General features: G+C 46.4%; 1 protein-coding gene across 1 annotated transcript; it reads left to right on the top strand.

Annotated features, from left to right (window-relative positions):
* The first annotated feature begins 1226 nt into the window (after positions 1-1226).
* LOC113601517 (alpha-1-antiproteinase 2-like) lies at positions 1227-20885 on the top strand. Its single transcript, XM_053225109.1, is given in 3 exon segments — positions 1227-1457; positions 1460-1966; positions 20473-20885. Coding segments are annotated over 3 exon segments (987 nt in total). The 5' UTR covers positions 1227-1390.
* The last annotated feature ends 2455 nt before the right edge of the window (positions 20886-23340 follow it).

Genomic DNA, 23340 nt, shown 5'->3' with positions numbered 1-23340 from the left:
CCCCAAACCAACTGGATCCAGTGAGTACTTTGGCCCCAGTGAGCAAGTTGGGACTCCCTTGACCCAAACCTGCTCTGAAATGAGAAGTCTGTCCAACTAGGGAAAGGGAGGCCTCCCAAGTGGGCCACGTGCTCTGAAGCCCTCCTCCCCCTTGCAAGGGCACTTTGACCCCAGGGGACGCCGGGCAACGTCTGGAGAATTTTTGATCGTCACACCTGGGAGTTGGGAGGTTTTGTCTAGGATGTGTCTAAACGTCCTACAATGCACGGGACAGCCCCCCACAGCATAGAGTTTTCCACCCCAGAAGGTCCACGGTACCGAACTTGAGACCCCTGACGCCCTGTGGGCTCAGCCCTCAGATGCAGCCAAGTTCCCGCTTCAGGGAGAAAGTTACCAGGTGAGCACCCCCGTGTGCGGAGCACCAGCCCAGGGGCATGGAGACCTGTCTGGTGCCAGCTCTGCCTGACCAGCTGTGTGGCTTTGAACATGTTCCTGAACTGCTCTCCCAGCCTCAAGCCGCTGAAATAAGTCAACGTTTGTGAGTGCCTTGAGGGGTGAGGGCCCTCAGTGCTTTTGCGAGCCGTATCCGCCAGGCCTGGAATGTTGGAGGGTCAGCTAATAACCAACTCCAGGCTCAGATGTCCTGTTCCATGACGGCTGTAGCAGCTACGAGAAAAGGGACGTTGAAGTATGGAGTCAGGGAGAGTCTGGACCACGGTCGGAGGCGGGGGTGGTTCTGGCTGTGTGTCATTGGGCAAGATCTTACCCTCTCTGGGCAGCAGCCTCATGTCAATGGGGACCAGTGGGGGACTGTTCCAGATCCAGGCATCCCTGCACTTGATCTGACCTGCTCCCTGGGTGGTTGCACACCCATACATTGTGTTTCCTGTGCCTCAGTTTCCTCTGATGTAAAATAGGGGCCGTGGCACGTGCACACAGGCCATTGCGGGTGTTAGTGCCACTGCCAAGACCCAGCCTGCCGGGTCTTTGATTCCGGGCCTGCTACTTCCCTGCCCTGTGGCCTCGGGCAGGTGACTTAAACCTCTCTGACCTTTGGTCTCCTCATCTGTAAATGAACGATTGTCGTATGCCCTGGGTCACAGGCCATTACAAGAGGGCCAAGAGATGAGACGGCAAGGGGCTTACAAGGGGGCCAAGAGATGAGACGGCAAGGGGCTTACAAGGGGGCCTCGCAGGTGGGGAGCCCCGTAGAGTCTTCGCTGCTGTTCCGTCCTCCATGATGAGGGTGAAGGGAAGTCCTCGGCACTGGGCCGGCACACGGTAGGGGTTCGGTAAGCTCTGGATGCTTCCCGTGATGTCAGTCAGTGGCCGAGGGACTCACCGTGTGGCCTGACGTGGGCGTGGTGCCCCTTCTCTGTCTCACAGGACAATGCCATCCTCCTTCACGTGGGGCCTCCTCCTGTCAGCAGGTCTGTGCTATCAGGTTCCCGGCTCCCTGCACACACTTCCAAGCCCCATCTGCAGGCACCCGCCCCCAGCATAGCCCCCAAACTGGCCAAGTGTGCCTTCGGCTCGCACCATGAACTGGCTCATCACTCCAACAACAACATCATCTGCTCCCCCATGAGCGTCGCAATAGCCTTTTCGATGCTCTCCCTGGGGACCAACGGTGACACTCGCACCCAGATCCTGCAGGGCCTAGATTTTAACTTCAAGGAGGCCAATATCTACAAAGGCTTACAGCGTCTCGACAGCCAATGCCAGCTGACCGCCAGAAGTATACTATTCATCGACAAGAATTGGAAGCAAGTACATATGTTTTCGGAGGATGTCAGGAAGCTGGACCCCTCAGAAGCCTTCTCCGTCCACTTCAGAGACAACAAAGAGGCCAAGAAATGGATCAACCAATATATAGAAAAGGAAACCCGAGGGAAAACTGTGGATTTCATCAAAGATCTTGACAAAGACACGGCTCTTGTTCTGGTGAGTTACATTTTCTTTCATGGTAGGTTTTACTCCCAGCTTGAGCTGGTTCAAAAGGAAACATGCAAAAATGTTCTTAAACATTTAGTTAGTAAACTTTCCTTGACGGTCAGGGACGGGATAGGGCAGGTGCAACTAAGCATGTGTTATTCAATTTCCCAAACACAACAGGTGACATACTTTCCACCATCAACTAAGGTCAGGGGATGATGGGCGGGACAGTCAAATCATCAGTCATGGACAGTCATGGACTGGCCAGGTGATGGGAGAGGCTGAGGCCTGAGTATATTAGGCACAGAGAAGGGGCCAGCCCCTGGGGAGAAAAGGATTAAGGAGTTGTGTTCTCAAGATGGTTGGGTAAGTAACATGACCAGCTGATGGAGCCCATAACTACCAGATAAAGAACTTTCACTTACTAGTCTCCATCCACACCCACACATGCACACCATTCACACATGGAAACACACGCACACACTTCTAATGAGCACCTACACTGAATGAAACTCTCAGCGTGAAGCACCTTTGTGGCCCCGGAACATCATATTGGATAGCTCTGATTTTCCCATTTAGAAAACCAAGGTTTCAAGAATACCAGTCATCTCTCTGAGGTGATACAGTTAGCTAGTGGGGAAAATGGGATGGAACCCAGATCCTTGTGACGGAAATTCGTATCTCTTCCACTACACCATGATAAATCAGTTGTGAGTCCTGTGGTCCTTTAGTAAAAATGCCCAAATGGTAGACACCCAGCCAGCAATACTGCCTATTTGCCATTGTTTTCATTTTTATTTCAAGGAAATGCTAGAAAGACCCAGGTCCTTGATGGGCCTTCGGAAACATCCCTTCCTGGAACCCCCAAGACAGCTCTCATCCCATCACATAGGGCCCTGTTCCCAGCTCTGGGTGGGGGAAGGTGTAGCCCGTCTCTGCCTCAAACAGCCCCGTGTGTCTCTCCCCTCCATGCCATAAGGCCTAAAGCTGTGCTGAGCATCGATGAGAATGTGACAGACTATTCTGGAGCCATGCCTTCAGAAGGGAGCACCTGGTCTAAGCATCTGTCCGTCAAGTTCAACAGGTCCTTCTTAGTCATCACCAGGGATGAGAGTGCCAACATTCCCCTCTTTGTGGGAAAGATGGTGAATCCCATGCAAAAATAACTGCCTGAGTTCAACCCCGCTCTTTCAGGCCGGGCCCCCTCCCTAGATGACATTAAAGAATGGTGGACCTGGCCCAAGAGTGAGTGTGATGAGCCCATTCCTAATCTTGTCTCGGGGTCTCCCTTTCCATGTGTAGAATCCAGGTCACTACAAGTGTTCACGTATCCACTTAATTCATACGCACTGGGCATGCACACTGTCCAGGCCCTGTGCTAGGCAAGATGAAATGTTGGCTGAAACCCACAATTTATTATTTTGTCTTATTTTATTTTTATTTGAGAGAGAGACAGCATGAACAGGGAAGAGGGGCAGAGGGGGAGAGAGAGAGAGAGAGAGAGGGAGAGAATCCGAAGTAGACTCCAGACTCAGCATGGAGCCCAACATGGGGCTCGATCTCATGATCGTGGGATCATGACCTGAGCCGAAATCAAGAGTCGGATGCTTAACTGACTCAGCCCCCCAGGAGCCCTTGAAACCCACAATTTAATAACAGAGATGGAAAGCCAAAAATGACAGGAGATGGGCTTCTCTAGGAGTGGGACAGGACACCTAATCAATAGCCTAGGTTTCAGTAGAAGAGTGACAAAGAGAGAAAGAGGCAAGGCCAAGCCAGGCAGATCACTCAACAGGGAGGAAGCTAAGGGGTCTGCGCTCATGGGGGGATCAAAATTAGTCAGAGGGTTAAAGGCTCACACCCACCTTAAATACTGGTGTTTGGACTTCTGGTTAGATCACGCAATAAAACATAAAAATCATCAATTGTCCTGGGGGCGCCTGGGTGGCTCAGTCAGTTAAACGTCCGGCTGTAGCTCAGGTCACGGTCTCACAGTTTGTGGGTTCGAACCCCCACATCAGGCTCTGTGCTGACAGCTCGGAGCCCGGAGCCTGCTTCGGATTCTGTGTCTCCCTCTCTCTCCACCCCTCTGTCTCTCTCTCTCTGTCTCAAAAATAAATAAACATTAAAAAAATGTTTTAAAAGAAGCAATGTCCTTGAAGAAAGCATTGGTTAATGCATCTCATATTTATGCAGCCAACCTCAGGGCCCCTAAATACGTGAAGCAAACATGAACCAAGTTGAAGGGAGAGGTAGCGACACAGTAACTGGAGAATCAATGTTCCACTTTGAATAACTGACAGGAAACCACACAGAAGATCAATAAGGAAAAGAAGGACTTGAACCACACTATAGACCAGCTGGGCTAACACACATACACAGAACACCCCACCAACAGCAGCAGAACACATTTTTTTCTCCAGGGCACAGGGAGCATTCTCCAGAACAGACCATGTGTTAGGCCACAGAACAAGCTGTAACAAATTTTTAAAGGCTGGAATCCTACAAAGTACCTTTACTAACCACAACAGAAGAAAACTAGAAATCAGTAGCAGAAGAAAAACTGGAAAATCCAAAAATGTATGGAAATTAACAATTCTTACACAACCAATGGGTTAAAGGAGATGTCACAAGAGAAATTAGAAAATATCTTAACACAAGTGAAAATAAAAACACATCAGGCCAAGACTTAAGAGACGCAGAGAAAGCAGTACTAAGAGGGAAGTTTGTAGCTGTAAGCATTTACGTTGCAAAGAAGAAAAATCTCAGATCAACAACCAACTGCGTATTTTAAGGAACTAGAAAAAAAAAAAAAAAGGAACAAACTAACCCAAAGCCAGTACAGGAATAAAATGATAAAGATCGGAGGAGAGATAAACAAAATAGAGAATTTCAAAAAATAAAACAAGAGTGAAAATCAACAAAACCAAGAGTTGGTTCTTTGAAAAGATTAACAACATTGACAAATCTTTAGCTAGACTAGCTAAGAGAAAAAGAGAAGAATCAAATCATTAAAATCAGAAATGAAAGAGGGGACATTCTTTTACACAAATAAAAAGGATCATAATAAGGAAATACAATGAAAAACTTGAATGCCCACAAATTGGATAATCTAGATACAGTAGAAAAATTCCTAGAAACACACAACCTTCCAAGAATGAATCATGAAGAAATAGAAGATTGACATGATACTAGTTACATCTGATGTATAACTAGTAAACTGGTTGAATCAATAGTTAACTCCCAACAAAAAAGCCCCCAGGACTGCATGGCTTCACTGTTGAATTCTATCAGACATTTAAAGATGAATTCACACAAAGTGGACCACTTTCTTACACCATACACAAAAATAAAATGGATTAAAGACCTAATGCAAGACCTGAAACGGTAAAACTCCTAAAAGAAAACATACGCAGTATGTTGACATATGACATATGCAGTATGTGGATATATGACATCATCTTTAGCAACATAGTTCCCCTCAGGCAAGAAAAACAAAAGCAAAAATAAACTATTGGGACCACACCAAAACAAAAAGCTTTTGCACCGCAAAGGAAACCATTGACAAGACAAAAAGGCAGCCTACTTAGTGGGAGAAGATATTTGCAAATGATGTATCCAATAAGGGGTTCATATCCACAATGTATAAAGAACTTACACAACTCAACACCAAAAAAAAAAGAAAACAAAAAAAACAATGTATTAAATTTTAAAATGGGCAGTGGACCTGAGCAGACATGTTTCCAAAAAAGACATCCAGATGGCCAACAGACACATGAAACCATGCTCAACATCACTCATCAGGAAAATGCAAATCAAAACCATGATGAAATATCACCTCACACCTGTCAGAATGGCTAATGTCAGAAAGACAAGTAATAACAAAGGTTGGTGAGGATGCAGAGAAAAGGGAACCCTCGTGCACCGTTGGTGAGAATGTAAATTGGTGCAGCCCACTGTGGCAAAACAGTATGGAGATTCCTCAGAAAACTAAAAATAGAAATATCATATGATCCAGTAATTCTACTATTGGATATTTACCCAAAGAAAATGAAAACCCTGATTGGAGAAGATATATACACTCCTACGTTTAGTGCAGCATTATTTACAATCGCCAAAATATGGAAGCAACCCAAATGTGTCCATCAATAGCTGAATAGATAAAGAAGATGTGGTGTTTATGTATATGTATATATATACATGTATATGTGTATATATATGTATGTATATATAATATATATGTATGTATATATATTATGTTATATAATGTATATATGTATAATGTGTGTGTGTATATATGAGTGTGTGTGTGTGTGTGTATATATATATATATATATATATATATATGATGGAATATTACTCAGCCATAAAAAGAATGGGATTGTACCATCTGCAACAACATAGACGAACCTGGAGGGTATTGTGCTCAATGAAATAAGTCTTCCAGAGAAAGACTAAGAGATACAATTTCACTTATATGTGGAACCCAAACACAAAACAAACAAACAAAAGCAAACAGAGCCTTAAACACAGAAAACAAACTGGTTGTTGCCGGAGGGGAAGGGGAGAAGGGGATGATGAAAAAGATCAAGGAGATTTAAAGGCACAAAGTTCCGGTTATAAAATAGGTCAAGGAGATGAAAAGTACAACATAGGGAGGAATATAGTCAGTAATATTGTAATGATTGATGAGGGAGCATAAGGCAAGCAGACAGGCCAGAAACACCCCTCGGGCACTCCTGGCTGCCCAAGAACAAAGAAAAGGGGAAAAACAAATGAGTAACTGATAGAGATCCTAAGTCCTGCTGGGCCTGAGTCACCTTCCGTTTACAAATATCTTAGTAAATTACAAGAAAAAGGCAGTCTTATCGATAGCCTAATCTCCAGAAACCTATAGACTCAGCTTCCTGGAGCCCCAACATCACCCCTCCATAGTGGTGTGGGGAACAAAGGCAAGAAAGAAATGGCAAGTAAGATTAAATTTCCTCCTAACCCGTAGCCCATTGACAAATACTTGAGGCAAATACAGAGTGTAACATTTCTCCAGGAACCCCCTACTGTCTTAATGCTAATGCTTTGCTACAGGGGAAAACCACCTTAGCTTGACAATAGCGAGGCCTCCAGGATCTTGTGAGTCTTCTTTAGCATTTGAAAGTCTCCTTGAAAACTTCCCTTTAACTTACCTCCCCCAACTCCCAAGTATATGACCAGCCTCTCCTCAGGGTCCCCTGGCAGCTCTTCTGCCCACAGGTCCTGTTTCTGTGCTTTAATAAAATCACCTTTTTGCACCAAAGATGTCTGCAGGAATTCTTTCTCGACCCACAAACGTATGGCCAACTCATCTTTGACAAAGCAGGAAGGAATATCCAATAGAAAAAGGCAGTCTCTTCAGCAAATGATGCTGGGAAAACTGGACAGCGGCATGCAGAAGAATGAACCTGGACCACTTTCTTACCCCATACACAAAAATAAACTCAAAATGGATGAAAGACCTCAATGTAAGACAGGAAGCCATCAAAATCCTCAAGGAGAAAGCAGGCGAAAACCTCTCTGATCTTGCCCGCAGCAACTTCTTACTCAAACACGTCTCCGGAAGCAAGGGAAACAAAAGCCAAAATGAACTATTGGGACCTCATCAAAATAAAAAGCTTCTGCACAGCGAAGGAAATAATCAGCAAAACTAAAAGGCAACCGACAGAATGGGAGAAGAAATTTGCAAACGACATATCAGATAAAGGGTTAGTATCCAAAATCTACAAAGAACTTCTCAAACTCAACACCCAAAAAACAAATAATTCAGTGAAGAAATGGGCAAAAGACATGAATAGACACTTCTCCAAGGAAGACATCCAGATGGCCAACCGACACATGAAGAAATGTTCAACATCACTCATCATCAGGGAAATATCAAAACCACCATGAGATACCACCTTATGCCTGTCAGAATGTCTAACGATAACAACTCAGGCAACAACAGATGTTGGTGAGGATGCGTAGAGAGAGGATCTCTTTTGCATTGTTGGTGGGAATGCAAGCTGGTGCAGCCACTCTGGAAAACAGTATGGAGGTTCTTCAAAAAATTAAAAATAGAACTACCCTACGACCCAGCAATTGCATACTAGGCATTTATCCAAGGGATACAGGTGTGCTGTTTCAAAGGGACACATGCACCCCCATGTTTATAGCAGCACTATCAACAATAGCCAAAGTATGGAAAGAGCCCAATGTCCCTCGATGGATGAGTGGATAAAGAAAATGTGGTGTGTGTATATATATATATATATATATATATATATATATATATATAATGGAGTATTACTCAGCAATCAAAAAGAATGAAATCTTGCCATTTGCAACTACGTGGATGGAACTGGAGGGTATTATGCTAAGTGAAATTAGTCAGAGAAAGACAAAAATCATATGACTTCACTCATATGAAGACTTTAAGATACAAAACACATGAACATAAGGGAAGGGAAGCAACAATAATAAAGAAACAAGGAGGGGGACAAAACAAAAGAGACTCATAAATATGGAGAACAAACTGAGGGTTGCTGGAGGAGTTGTGGGGGGGGGGGGATGGGCTAAATGGGGAAGAGGCACTAAGGAATCTACTCCTGAAATCATTGTTGCACTAGATGCTAACTAACTTGGATGTAAATAAATTAAATTTAAAACAAAAGAAAGAATTATTTCTTGGCCATCAGCTCCAGACCCCACGAATGCCCCATCACCACAAAGACTTCATCAATAATGTTGTATAATGACACATGGTGACTACATTTACCATGATGAACATTGAGTAATGGATAGAATTGTCAAGGGACAGATCATCTAGGCAGAAAATCGATAAAGAAACAATGGCTCTGAATGATACTATGGGCCAGATGGACTTGACAGATACACTCAGAACTTTTCATCCAAAAGCAGCAGAATACACACTCTTCTTAAGTGCACACAGAACATTATCCAAAATAGATCACATACTGGTCACAAAACAACCCTCAATAAATATAAAAGGATTGAGATCATACCATGCATATTTTCAGATCACAGCGCTATGAAACTTGAAATCAACCGCAAGGAAAAATTTGGGAAGCCTCCAAATGCATGGAGGTTAAAGAACATCCTGCTAAAGAATGGATAGAATTATCACCGTATTAGAAAAAAAAAAAAAAAAGAATTCACAGATGCCTTCCTCAAACTCTTCCAAAAAAATTGAAGAGGAGGGACCACTTCCTAACTTGTTTTACGAGGCCAGCATTACTCCAATACCAAAGCCAGAACAAAGACGCTACAAGAAAAGAAAAGCACAGACCAACATCTCTGATGAATATGGATGAGACACCCAACCCGAACACTAGCAAGGGGAATTCAGCAGTACAGTAGGAGGATCATATGCCCCGACCAAGCGGGAGTTAGTCCTGGAATGCAAACATGGGTCACATATGGAAATCAATCAATACAATACATCGCATCCACGGAATGAAGAGAAAAAAGCAAAACACGTGACTGTCTCTGTAGATGCAGGGGAAACATTTGACAACATTCTTCACACCCTTTCATGATAAAAACACTCCAAGAAAAGAGGAATAGGAAGAAGCTCCCTCAACAGCATCAAGACCACATATGGAAAGCCCACAGCTAACATCATCCTCAATGGGGAGAGACTGAAAGTTTTCTTCCAAGATCAGGAACAAGCCCAGGACGCCTGCTTTGGCCTCTTCTACTTCACGAAGTTGAGGCAGTGAAATTAGCCAGTTGCACAAGAGCAAATACCGTGAGACTGCAATTCTGCGAGGTACTTAGAGTATGGAAGTCACAGAGACAGAAAGCAGGGTGCCGGGGGTGAGGGGCAGAGGAGACGAGAAGGCAGTGTTTGGCAGGAACAGGGTTTCAGTTTTGCAAGATGGAAAGGCTCTGGGCTGGCAGGTGGTAATGGTTGCCCAACAGTGGGAATGTCTTGGTCCCACCCAGATGTATACTTACACGTGGTAAGATGGTGAATGTTGTATGTTTTACCACAATGAAAGACAACATAATACAAATCAGCTTTAAATGTACTAGTAACGATAACTGTATGACCAATGGCCTCCAAAGAAGCCAGTGAAATTCCTGACATTTTAAGCTATTACTCCTAATCCTATGGCTTTCATGATAATTTTACATCAAGTTGTTTAAAAAAAAAATACGTATGCAAACGCCATGCCATAAATGTCATAAACAAAGCCTAAGGACAAGCTGGGAAATCTTGTAGCTGATATGACAGAGACTCATTTTAATTTTAAAGAACTCTCTCAAGTCTATAAGGAGACAGTAAGTAACCCAGGAGAGTAATGGGCAAAGGACTTAAACAGGCAGAGTACAGAAAAATAAATACAGGGGCGCTGGGTAAGCGCCCGACTCTTGGTTTCAGCTCAGGTCGTGATCTCCCGGTTCATGAGTTCGAGCCCCGTGTCGGGGTCTGTGCCGAGGGTGCGGATCCTGCTCGGGATTCTCTCTCTCCCTCCCTCTGCCCCTTCCCTGCTCGCTCTCTGTCTCAAAATAGATTTTAAAAAATTAAGTAAATAAATACAAACGTCCAATGGGAATGTAAGAGATTTCTCAACCCCATTCCTAATTTTAAAAACACAAACCAGAGTCCCATATGCCACCTGCCAGATTGGCATAAATGTGCCAGGTTGACGATACTCACTGCTGTTTACACGTGAAGAAACAGATCTCCTCAATAATAGAGGCGGGGGGAGGATGGAAGTGGGTGCAATCTTGCGGAAAGATAGTTTCGTGACATCTGTTAAAGTTAAAAGTAGAAAAAAAACACCCTAGTTTTCGATTCAGGAATTTCACCACGAGGAATTTACCCCATGGAAATATTTACAAGCAACAAACATAAGGAAAAAAGTTCTTTCTAATTGCAGCATTGAAGAGCAAAAAAAAAAAAAAAACAAAAACCCTAAATGTCCTTCGACAGGGAATCGATTACATAAAATTAGGGACATCTCTCTAATAGAATGTCATGCAGGCTTTTGAGTGTCATACATAGGCTAACTCTATATAAGCCGATAGGGCAAGATCTCTAAACAAAATATGGTAAAAAGCAAAAGAACAGTGTACAAAGTGTGATTTCTCGTGTGGACACACGCATTCACTTATTTAGTAAGCATCTACTATGCACAGCTGTGAACAAAACAGACAAAATCCCTGCACACAGGAGCTCCATGGGGGATAAGCAACAGTTCTGGTAAGTCAATACCATGCATAGAATAGGGGTAAGTGATGAGTCTTACAGCAAAAAATAATGCAGGGACAGGAGATGGGAAGTGTTGGGGTATGAGAGACATGCTCAGGCAGAGTGGTGAGGTAAGGCCTCACTGAGAAACCCAAGGCAGATGAGAAAGTAAGCTATCTGGAAGAAGAGTAGCCAAGGCATAGGGAATGTGGTGATGCAAAGGCCCTGGGGCAGGAGTGTCTGGCATGGTCAAGGGAAGCAAGAAGGCAGGGTGCCTAGAGAAGGGGAGAGTATGAAAGATAGAGAAGCAGAAGAGGCCAGAGATGCCAAGACATTTCCCATGTTAGTTTGTGTTATGGGGGGAAAAGGGTCCTTGGTGAAATGGCTTTGGAAAACTCTAGACCGAGTGTGATTCCTTAGCCTCTCCCAAGTATTACCATCCACGTGGGAAAGAGAAGATGTGGCGTTTCTCAAGTTTATTTGACCCTGAAGCCCCTGTTTTTCTTTTTACAAATCATCTCTAGGCTTCCGTGGAATGCACTTTGCTGAATGTTGCCGTGGGTGAGGAGGCTGTTAAGCGAGGAGGATTGGTTGGCGAGGCAAGATGAGGTGTAAGGAGGTCTGAGAGCGTACTCCCCTGTCACAGACACCTGCTGCCCCTTCTGGGCTAACACGCCCTTCTGCTGAAAGACAGTGATGTGAATACCAGTGCTCCTGCCCCCGGACACTCCGTGGCCCCCACTGAAGGCATACTGATGGGGCAGAGTCGCACTGGACATTCTTGGTTCAGAGTGACAGCATCATCAGCTGCTGCCCAGAGACCCAGCCTACAACCTCCTCTCTGGGCATTAACCGAAGGGCAGCTGAGGGGCAAGAGGCAGAGTGGACAAACAGGATTGTCAGCTGGGGAGGAGGTGGCCAGGCTCAGGATTGCACAAGCCCACATCACCTTGGGCCTGTTAATATTAACTCAGTCTCCAGCCTGGGGGGATGCCAGCTATCTCCAAAGTCACTGCCCTGACAAATATTGTTTTGTTCTTCTTGTTGGCTAGACCTTCAATGATTCTCTCTTGGCCTTAGATTGTGATCCTGCTGAGTCCCCCATAAACATGCAGCTCTAATCCCCTACAGTTGCGTGTTGGCGAACATTCCCCCCACGGGACCAAGTGGTACCTGGTAAAGGACTAAATGTGAGCAGAAACCCAGTAGAAGCAATGCGCGTGGTCAACCAAAGGGCTTCAGGATAATTGTCATCCTGAGGCATTTCACTAATTGTGCCACAAAAGCCACTTCTAGGAACACATTTCTTCCTGGTGGGCACCCCCTGGCTTTGGTGTCTGGACACTTTTTCAACTCCTAGTTATTGTTCCTATAAACTGAATTCATACAGAAGAAGACTCAGTCAACGAATCATTCTCTCGCTCAACCGTCTTACACTAAGTAAATCATTCATTGGTCCAACTGTCTGTGCTAAATGCCAACCACACGCCAGCCCAGGACTATACATTGTGCTGTGTGTAAGTTCTGTGTAAATTCAGTGAATAACTTCATTACAAACTTCCTTGAAAAAGAAGCAAGGGCTCTGTAGACGTTCTATCGCACTGCTGCTTCTTTGGAGGATTGTCTTCGGGGTCAAAAAGGACAGGGGGACGGGTTGTGCACTGCCCACGGATGCCTGACAGAGGGAGCGTGGGGCGTGAAATCCAGGCCACGCTACACTTGCCAAGTGGTGCGCCCTGGCATGAGGTGGCTTCCATCTGGTATAGCAGGTGTTCTTTTTAATTTACATAAAGATGTTATTACTTCAGCGGGTACGTGATAAAATGAGTGTAGTAAAATGTTAATGATTGAATCTCGGTGGTAGATTTAACGTGTCCACTGGGAAAGTCTTTCTACTTGACTCTACATTTTGAAACTGACCGAATAACATGTTGAAAAGCGGGGAAAAGTGGAATGTCATTCCTTGTCACGTTATGCAGGGGCCAGAGAGACGCTGTTATGGGTTGAATTGTGTCCCCTGTCAAAAATTCCTGTGTTGAAGGTCTAACTCTCAGTACCCCCAGAATGTGACTTCATTTGGAGATAGAGTCTTCATAGAGGTCATCAACTTAAATGGAGGGCATTAGAGTGGACCCTAATCCAATATGACGGGTATCTTTATAAAAAAGGGAAATTTGGTCCCGGAGACATGAGCATAGGGGGAAACAATACGAAGCTACAGCAAGAAGTGAGCGAGAAGATGGTCAGTCTACAAGCCAAGGAGAATAGCCTGGAACAGATCCTTCCCTCATAGCCCTCAGAAGGAACCAACATTGCCAACAGCTTGACTTCAGACCTCTGGCCTCCAGAAATGTAAGACAATACATTTCAGCCACTTAAGGAAGCCAATCTGTGGTACTTAGTTTTGACAGCCATGGCTGACTAATGCAGGTGCCTTTTCTAGTCTGCATTGAGGGAGGCAACCTGAAGGCTAGCAGAGACTGATCTCCATCTTGAACTCCTCGAGTAGATACAAATGTGGGGTTTGGGGGGCGCCTGGGTGGCGCAGTCGGTTAAAGCGTCCGACTTCAGCCAGGTCACGATCTCACGGTCCGTGAGTTCGAGCCCCGCGTCGGGCTCTGGGCTGATGGCTCAGAGCCTGGAGCCTGTTTCCGATTCTGTGTCTCCCTCTCTCTCTGCCCCTCCCCCGTTCATGCTCTGTCTCTCTCTGTCCCAAAAATAAATAAACGTTGAAAAAAAAATTTTAAATAAAAAAAAAAAAACAAATGTGGGGTTTGGGTTGCTGGGAACTGACCATGAGCTAATGTTTGCCTTCAAAGGAGGTGATGATGAAGGGAAGTCACTGCCCACTGGCATCTAAAGAACAGTAATGCCTAATAATGGGGCTATGAGCAAAGAGTTTTGCCACTATTGACTTTTGACATCCAACACTATTCCACAAATAAAGACGCAAGACAGGGCTGTTTAAAAACCAACCAAACAAACAAACCACAGGAACCCAAGCAACCAGCCGTGGCAACCAGCCAAAAGAGTTGTTGGAGCCTGGTTCTGTTCCTGGCACTAACCACTCACAAACTTACATCATCTTGGATAAGCCATTCAAATTCAATTTTCTCATTCACAAAGACACAGGTTGCAGCTAAGATTAAATAAGGGATTACATGGAAAGCTTTAAGCACACAGTAAGTGCTTAAGAAATGGGGGCAAAACTTCAGAGATAAGATTGAGATAAGCCCCATGAGGGCTAACAAACAGGCTCAAAGGCTTGTTTGTACAATAAACAAATGGGTGCAGGTGAAGGTCGGCAAGACTGTGGATGTCAAAATCAATACTCTGCTGATACCAGCTGTTTTTCCATATTAGACACTGTGAGAACTGACTATGGTTTATTGTCAGTCCTGACAGAATGTCCACTGGCATAGAAAGAATGCTTGCTCATGAGGCAAGAGAAGGGATTCTAATTCTCACTTGGCTCCCGACTATGTAACCCCTGGTAAGTTGCCGTTACCTCCCCCAACCTCTACTTCCTTGTCTATAAAATGGCCTAGACTAAAAATGACAAACACGTAGTCATGGGCAACTTCTTCAGCCCTCACATCCACACAGGCTTCACCAATCAACCGCGGCCCTATTTTCATCTTCGTTCAGACAGAGCCTCCAGAATCCTTCTCAAGATAAGATTCTGGGAATCACTATAAGAGATCCAAGATGGCAGCATGGATGAACACCATTTATTTTCCTGTCCCAGATGATCTCCAAAATGCCTTCTCCGGTTCCTCTGTTTTCTGAGCTTGATTCCCTTCTAAGCGAGAGATGACTTTGTTTTGCATCTTTCAAGACTTCCATGTGGAAATTATTTGGGACACTTCACTGTCTGGGCTCTTACCTTTTGAGTCGCCCTTCTCCTTCAGCTCCCCTTCTCCCGGACCAAATGTCCAACGCTCCCCTAGATTTGGGGGACCCAAGAGCCAGGGTCCTAGATTGTGGTAACTCCATCATTTTAAGTAACTGACCTCCTCTGCCCATGCCCAAGACAGACCTGGTGAATGGATGAAGGCACTCTCATCAGAAAGATGAAGCCTCTAATGCCTTCTCAACTCAGTCTTTTTGGCAGCCCTTACCAATGGCTTCACATTGACGTGTCAGGTAAAAACTATTGGCCACTTCATTGCAAGAAAATACGTCCAAAGATACTCTAGATACTCTAGAAGATACTTCAGAAGAAATTATTAAACCAGGATTAGCTCTGTGTGTGTGCGTGTGTGTTGATGGGTACCAGATACCAGCTCCGAACCAATACCATATGAATAGCTCTCTTTTCCATCTCTGATTAAGCCTTCAAACCACCTTTCCAATTCTCTTCTTACCACGGCAGCCACCTCAGAATGTGCCCGTGCTCAGGAAGCCATCTATTACAGTAGGAGGCAGATCAGGGTGTCACATACTTTTGCATGCCAAGCCTACCTCAGTCTCAACAAGCAGCTGATTTTGAAGAGGTTACTCAACCTTTCCAGGGTTCACCTGCAAAGAAAAAAAGACTAACACCTCCTCATAGGGTCATGTTAGCACCTAGTCTACCAGCTGGAACACGTTACACAGATAAATAAGATTGGCAGCCATCCCTGCGTGTGTTGCTATCATTATTAGTACTATACCTATATTGATCTGCTGGTCCTTGGGCTTCTGCTTGGGAAACAAAGTACTCCTCACACTCAGGAGAAGTGCAAAGGGGAGAAAAGGCACATGAACAAATTGGAGGAATACATGTGACGACGCTGGAACCTGAGCCCATCTGGGGCACAACTCACAGTTTGCTTAGTCCGCGTCTCTTCTTCCTCCGGTGTGGTTGCCCACATTCTGTCCATCCTTCAGGGTCCAGCTCAGGCATACCTTCTTCCAGGAGCGTCCACTGAGTACTCAAGACTCTGTCTGGTGGAGGAAGCTTCATCTTAGTCAACTCTAGTTACAGTCCGTCAGTTTAACGTGACTTTTGTCAACCCAGTGTTCTGTCAGTCACTTCAGGGTTTCCCCAGCCCAGAGTTGCATACAGCCCAATACCCATCCCTGAGGTATCTGATATGGAGACAACAGATATCCATGGTCTCAAGTGAGACCATCCTCTTGACGGCGGAAATAAGATCACTCTGAATCCCCCCTCAATGCCCACCCAGGGTTAAGCATAGTGCTTCAGAAGCAGATGGATGGGTGCCTGGATGGGTGCGTGCATAAATGAATGTAAATGGATGGGAAGATGGAAAAACGCTTTGCCAGCAGAATGTGGCATCTGTCCTTCCTCCTTAGCCTCTCTGACAATGTAACAAAGCCACCTTCCATGGGCAAGTCAGTTCAGCATCTCCTGTCCCTCTAGTGAGCACTGCACATTACGTACCCCAAAGATGTAGGTGCCACGGGCTAAGGGCTGGAACATTTGCCTAACGAGGGTACACCCTGACCTTCCTGTGCGTTTCTGCCTCCCTGACCACCAGAATTGGCTACTAATGTTGATTACCCTCTCTTCTCCTCAACCAAGGACAGCTGCCCACAGAGGCCAGCCTTGAAGGTGCTGTGGATGCATCAGACTCCTAGTACCTGGCCTGTAAGTAAAACTTACCTTCCCTGAGCCTCATTCCTGGCCCCCAGGGCTCCCAGTTAGTACTTGAGGAATAGTCCTCTCTGCATGGCTATGGGCTGGGATATGGAGTAGGGTATGGGAAGAGAACACAGCAGCAACCATAGGATCTGGGGCTTACCTGCAGGTGGGTCTTATTGTAGGGTCACCTCGTTCAGAAATAGGGAGGCAGTGAAGGATAAAAATCAAGCCTTTGGGGGCAGCAGACCTGAATTCGAATGCTGGTTCAATCACTGGCTGAATAAGCCACTTATTGAATAAGCCACTTCACCTCCCCTGGACGCCAAATGTTGCAAGGGTTGGTTGTGAGAATTAAGTAGAGTATTGCTCAGAGTATTGGTTCAAAGGATGAGACTTTTATGAAGAGACTGCATGGAAAAGTTGGAGGGGAAAACAGGAGGGTCTCTGGTGAGGACCCCAGAAGTTAGCAAAGCGAGGGGGCTCTTGCCTGCCCAGAGCTGACACTGTAAAGGGAAGAAATGGTGAGAGCAGGGGCCAAGAAGGAGGCACTGTCTGGAAGCATCCAAGATGATAGAAGGATACAGCTGCTCCAGAGGCTTGGAGCTGAAGTAGGGAGGAATGGGGACCAATCCTCCAGCCCCTCTCTCCTCCTGCCCAGCACACCCACCCACACCCACCCACTCTGACACCCAAGAACAAGTCAGTGGACAGGAGCGCCTGGCAGTACAGGGCAGAGGGGTCAGCCTCCCGGGACGCGACAGAAAAGGACAGACTGTAGATCAAAGAATAACGTGCAAAAAAAGATAGCCACTAACAGAAAGAGGAACAGCCAACTTTGGCCGAGCACTTACTGTGTGCCATGAGCACACACACTATTTCATGTAACTTCGGCTCAACAAAGAGTTTAGCCCTGAGCATACAATCACTCCCTACAGTAGAATACTCCATGTTGGTTTAATGGAGTTTCCCACTGATCTAGAATTCAGATTCTGGACATTTTTAAGGGATATGGGGGGAATCAGCGACCCCCTCACCCCAACCCCCAACCCCAAGTTTTCCTCAGCAACTCTCTAGAACGAGGGTGCGTATTTTACCAAATCATAAAGCATTGTGCGTGGAGTGGGGGGGGGGGGGCTCCAAAGATGGGGAGATGCGACCACGGCAGAGGGCGATGGGGGGATGGGCTGGTGTTCACCCCTGCCCAGTCGGACAGAGTGGCAGAGCACCCTGATTCCTGGTGTAGGGCCTGGAATGCGTGGGGAACCCAGGAGTTCTCTGTCTCCCTCTCTCAGGGAGCCTACCTAACCCTCCCCCTGCCATCCCTTTCTCTCTAGACCAGGCCATCAGCTTCTCCCATTCCACAATGACAAACACCACCGTTCCCATGCTCACAGGACAGGAAAGTCAGCCACAGGACAGGGGCAGACCGGCTCAGTCCCAAGTACAAATTCTGAAGGAAGAGTCTGGCAGTCCTGGATCAGGTCCCCAACTCCAGATCGATCAGCACGGCGGGAGGTGGGAAGCTGATGCCTAGGAGCTAATCTGTAATGGTAACAAAAAGTGGGCATAAATATACTACGATATGGAAATATAAGTGTAACAGACAGGAAAGGGGAACAACGTGTATAGGAAAAAAAAACTACTTTTAAAGGCCTAAATTGTTAAAGAGCTATATTGCATCCTGGTTTAAAAGACTCACTTTTAGAAAGAGAGATGTTTTCTCTCAAGTAAATAGTTCTTATGGAAATCCCATCTGGAATTTTTCCAATTTGCAGATCGTTTCTGAAGTTCATCCGGTGGAATGAACCCACATAACTGATAATTTTTGAAAAAGAAGACAAAAGTGATTTGCCTTGCAAAATATCTGATGTATTTTAAAAATTACAATAATCAAAACAGGATGGTACCAGCAGAAAAAATAGGCAAGTGGGTACAAGGAACAATATAAAATGTCCAGAAAAATCTGTGGTAAGTGGACTTTTCTACAGAGCAATGATGGCTTTTCAAATCCACGAGGAAACTGTGGTTTAGTCCATAAATGCTATCAGTTCAATCCATTGCCCATTTGAGGAATGGGATACTTGGAGCCTCACATCACACCAAATGCAAATTTAATTCCAAATAGATTAAAGAGACAAGCACAGAATTACAAAATACACACACACACAAAAAAAGTACTTGAAGAAGGAATGGGTGTGTGTGGTTTCTTATAATCTTGGGACAGGAGAGTCTTTCATTAGCATGACTGTTGGCAGATCAGAGTGCGCAAAACACTAAAACTTCTTTACGATGAAAGGCAAAGACAGACTAGCCAAAGAAAACACTCGCAGCATCTATGACCAGCAAAGGCTCAGTATTTGTTATGTACTTAAGAATTTTCTGCAACCCAGTCAGGGGGGAAAAAGACAACTGAACCATAATAAAAAGGTACAACAAAAGGCTATTTCCATCTATTACATAGTCAACAATAAAATGATGCCAATATCCAATCAGAAAGAACATGGCATAGTAGACAGCTTCACCTAGAGTTTGTAAGAACAGAACTGGTTCAGACTTTGTGGATGGCAAATTGGTATTACCTAGGAAATTTAAATGCATGCCAAAGTCATACGTGAACGCTACAAAATCGTTCACATTGTTCACACAGCATTTTTGAAACAGCAGGAAAAAAAATCAACAGGGGCACCTGGGTGGCTAAGTCAGCTAAGCATCCGGCTCTAGATTTCAGCTCAGGTCATGATCTCAGGGTTCCTGAGTTTGAGCCCTTCCTCGGGCTCTGCCCTGGCAGTATGGAGCCTGCTTGGGATTCTCTCTCTCTCTCTCTCTCTCTCTCTGCCCCTCCCCAGCTCACTCACTCTTTCTCTCTTTCAAAGGAAGTAAATTTTTAAAAGCTTGAAAAAAACCAACACCCATCAGTAAAGATGATTTAATAACATAGCAAGTGTATCCTTTCTATGCAATATATAGAACCATCAAAATAATGGAATGATGAGCACCTACTGACAGATTAGCAAAACACATCCAGCGTATATCAAATTAAAAAGCAAGTGATGGAACACTATGCAAGATGTAATTCCACTTCATTTTGAAGTGTGCCCATACGATTATTCATACATATAGCTACGTTCTGTGTGTCAATATCACATATTCAATTCACACACAGACCTAAGCAAACAAACAAAAAATTCGAGGCCAACGTACGACAAATTCTTAAAACTGATTACCTTTGGGGGGCAGGATTGAGTGAGCAGGCAGGAGCTGAATCTCGATAGTGTGACTATTACATTTTAAATAGAATTTATTATTATAACTAAAATCTAAAGAAGCCTGCAGGGTACAGCTAGGACTTTTTGTCGAACGCCTATGGTTTTACCGAACACCTACTGTGTTTCACCCGCCACGTTCTCGCATCGAGCTAACCACAGTTCCAAAGTCAGGATTCAAACCCAGGTCTACCCGATCCCAAAGCCTGTGTCTCACCCAAGTGCTCACTGTTCCCCTTGAACTTCCTGTTAAAGCTGACCCCAGGGCGCTCCATGGAGGAGAGAGCAACGGGAAGCATTCTGGGGTCTCAAGCCCTACTGGACTGGGTGACGGTGCTCTGTGTCTCTGTCCAGGATGGTGCCCCCGACTCTGTTCTTCAGGCTACTGGTGGCCAGGCTGGGTCCCCATGCCTGTGGCCAAGGGGCTCCAGACTGAGGAAATCATCCAACCCCAGTGACCCCGTCGGCCCCCTCAACCTTCCCGAACAACTCCCACTCGGTCTTCAGCCCGTACAGGTGGAGGGTGGCCGAAAACCCAGGCAAGAACATCATCTTCTCCCCGCTGAGCTTCTCCACCCCCCCTCGCCTTGCTGGCTCTCCAGGCCAGGCCAGCAGCACACACCCAGGTCCCGGAGGGTCTGGGCCTGCCCCTCGTCCAGGTCCCAGACAGCATGGTCACGAGCACTTCAGTCGGCAACTCCTTGCCCCGCTGCGGTCCCTGGAGGCGTGCCAGCCACACACGGGCAGCATGCTGTCTGTGGACCAGAGGCAGTACCTGTCACACAGGTTTGTCGACATCGCCCAGAATCTGTCCCACACGGAGGTCTTCCTCATCCCCTTCGGGAACAACCAAGTAGCCAGGGAGTAGATGCGCCATTTTGCCAGCGGCAAGATCGGGAAGCTGGCCCAGGAATGGACCCCGGACACTGTCTTGATTCTGGCCAATTATCTTTTCTTTAAAGGGAAGACATTCTCTAGGGGTTATTCGGACCCTTTGCAGCTTGTCTCTTGTCCCACTCTCCCCTACCTCTCCGAGAATGCTACCCCTTAACTCCTGTCTCTCCCGTACCTGCAGCCCGTCTTCCGATACCTTCTCCTGAACATTCTAGTTCCCTCTCAGGCTATAGCCCCATCGCAACCAAAGTTTCAGGTAGGGGTGCCCCCACACAGACCCGCTACGTAATTTGTGCATTTCACAGTGAATGAATATGTTGGGGCCCTTGCTCAAAACTCACTTTTCAAGGTGGCGACCGCAGAGCATTAAGCTACATTTGGGGCCCTGATGACAGCTGGGTTGCAACCTCCTTGAAGCCAGCCCTGCCCACGCAGCTGTCCCAGGCTGCCTTCCATGCTACCAAACACGAGCCCTGCTTCTGGGCCCAGGGCGCATCTCAAATGGTTTTGCAAGCTGTCTCCCATCCACCCTCAAAGAACAAACCTCCTTGTTAAGCCGGGAGCCCTGTCGTTCTGCGTCCACCCAGCTTGGCTACATTTAACTCTGTTTTGTGGACTCTCCTCCCTGGCACTTTCCTCTCGTGGGCTCAGCATGCCTTTCCTGTTTCCCCTACCTCCGCCATTTTTGCATATCTCCCTCTCACGAAGAGCCCCGTTCAATGACGGTATTTCATAGAGTTCTCCTTCAGTCATCTTCTTTGGGCAAGCTTGGCCCTCCAGTGGCCCCTACCCCTCCTGCACTCTGGACCCTCAACTCCTCTATGCCCAGCGCCAACCTCTCATGAGCTCCAGACCCATACCCCCCACCGATTGCCTGGTCACCTCCACCCAAATGTCCAAGAAGTGTCCTAAGTTCAGCATGGTCCAAGCAAGAAGAATTTCTTCCCACTGTTTCTCCCCCCTCCAAATCCTCTCTTCCATTTCCTTCCCTCTAAGTCCGAATGCACCTGCCCAAACCAGGTCAAACCACTAGCTGGGCCGATCACCTGTCTCCTTTCCCTCCCACACCACACTTATAAACCGGAACCGTGACCTGTGGATGTTTGCTCCCTAATCGTTCTCCAGTCTGTCCCATTGTCCCTCTCCACTGCCACTGGCTTCATTCAGGCTACATTATCTCTTACCAAAAGTATTACAGTTGCTTCTTAACTGGCTTTCCCGTCTGCAGTTTGCCTCCCTTAATCCATTTTCCACCCTGCGGTTGGGGTAACCATGCTATCAGTCAAATTTGACCTTGTAATTCCACTGCTGAAAACCTGTAAGTCACGCCAACCCAACTGGGGCACTTAGGGTCATGCTCCACGTCTTTGGGTTGGACCCCTTCAGTGACCTGCTCTCAGCTGACATCTTCAACCACATCTGTTGTCACCCTCGCCACCCTTCCTCCATCCAAGAGCCCCCTAGGCTAGTCACATGAAACAACACCCCTTTCCTGAACTGTGTGACCCCTCTTGCCTGTGGGTCTCTACAGAGGTCGCTCACCCCTTTACTCCCCATCTCCCCTCCATGTCCCCCGCCATCGGGTAACCCCCCCCCTTCAGGGCTCGGCTCCAAAGCCACTGCCCCCCAAGAAGCTTTCTTTAACAACCGCTAGGGTTTCCAAATTTAGAAACAAAACATAGTTATACCTCTATTAAGAAGTGTTTCTTATTTCTCTGAAATTCAGATGTAAGTGAGCATCCTATATTTTGTCTGGCAACCCCTACCCACCGTGCCCCAAAGTAGGTGGCGGTGGGAGAAATATTTTTTGTTTTCCACCTGCTGGGTGTGAGGTGCCTCTAGAACATGTGGATGGAGGTGACCAGATGGCCGGCGGGGGATGTGGGTCTGGAGCTCATAAGAGGCATGGGTGGACTGTGCATAGAGAGTTGGGGGTCTTCGGTCAACAGGAGGGTTAGAGCCACTGGAGGGGACAAACCCGTCTCTCCTCTGTGGTCTGTACCACTTCCTCTCTTTAATCTCAAGACTTAACGCGCGACGTTGTCGTTTTCGGATTACTCCTCTCTGTCCCCGCAAGACCGGGGGCTTCTGCATGTGCCAGAGGTTATTGCACCGTATTAACACCTGCCTCACTGGAATCCAGACACTGTCAAGATGACAGCGCTCAGAAATTCAGCTTCCTGGTTCTCAGCGCTTCCTGCCCTGCGGGGTTGGCCGTGTGGCCCCTCGGAGCCGGACCCCTCAGCTTCTGGCCAGGAGCCTCAGCTGCCAGAAGAGAAGACAGAAAGTCAACTCCAAAGGAGGAGGGGGTGGGCTCAGCCCAGCCCTGACAAAGCTCCTTGGGCCCTGTAGCCTACGGTTTCGTTGTAGACTGCATTCGGGCTTCTCCACCTGACACGGGGGAGAGTACAGCGTCGTATTTGGTAGAG

The sequence above is a fragment of the Acinonyx jubatus genome, chromosome B3, assembly GCF_027475565.1.
Source record: "Acinonyx jubatus isolate Ajub_Pintada_27869175 chromosome B3, VMU_Ajub_asm_v1.0, whole genome shotgun sequence".
Classification (NCBI taxonomy): Eukaryota; Metazoa; Chordata; class Mammalia; order Carnivora; family Felidae; genus Acinonyx; species Acinonyx jubatus.
The sequence above is the reverse complement of the archived record's forward strand: the minus strand, read 5'-3'. Positions and strand labels throughout refer to the sequence as shown.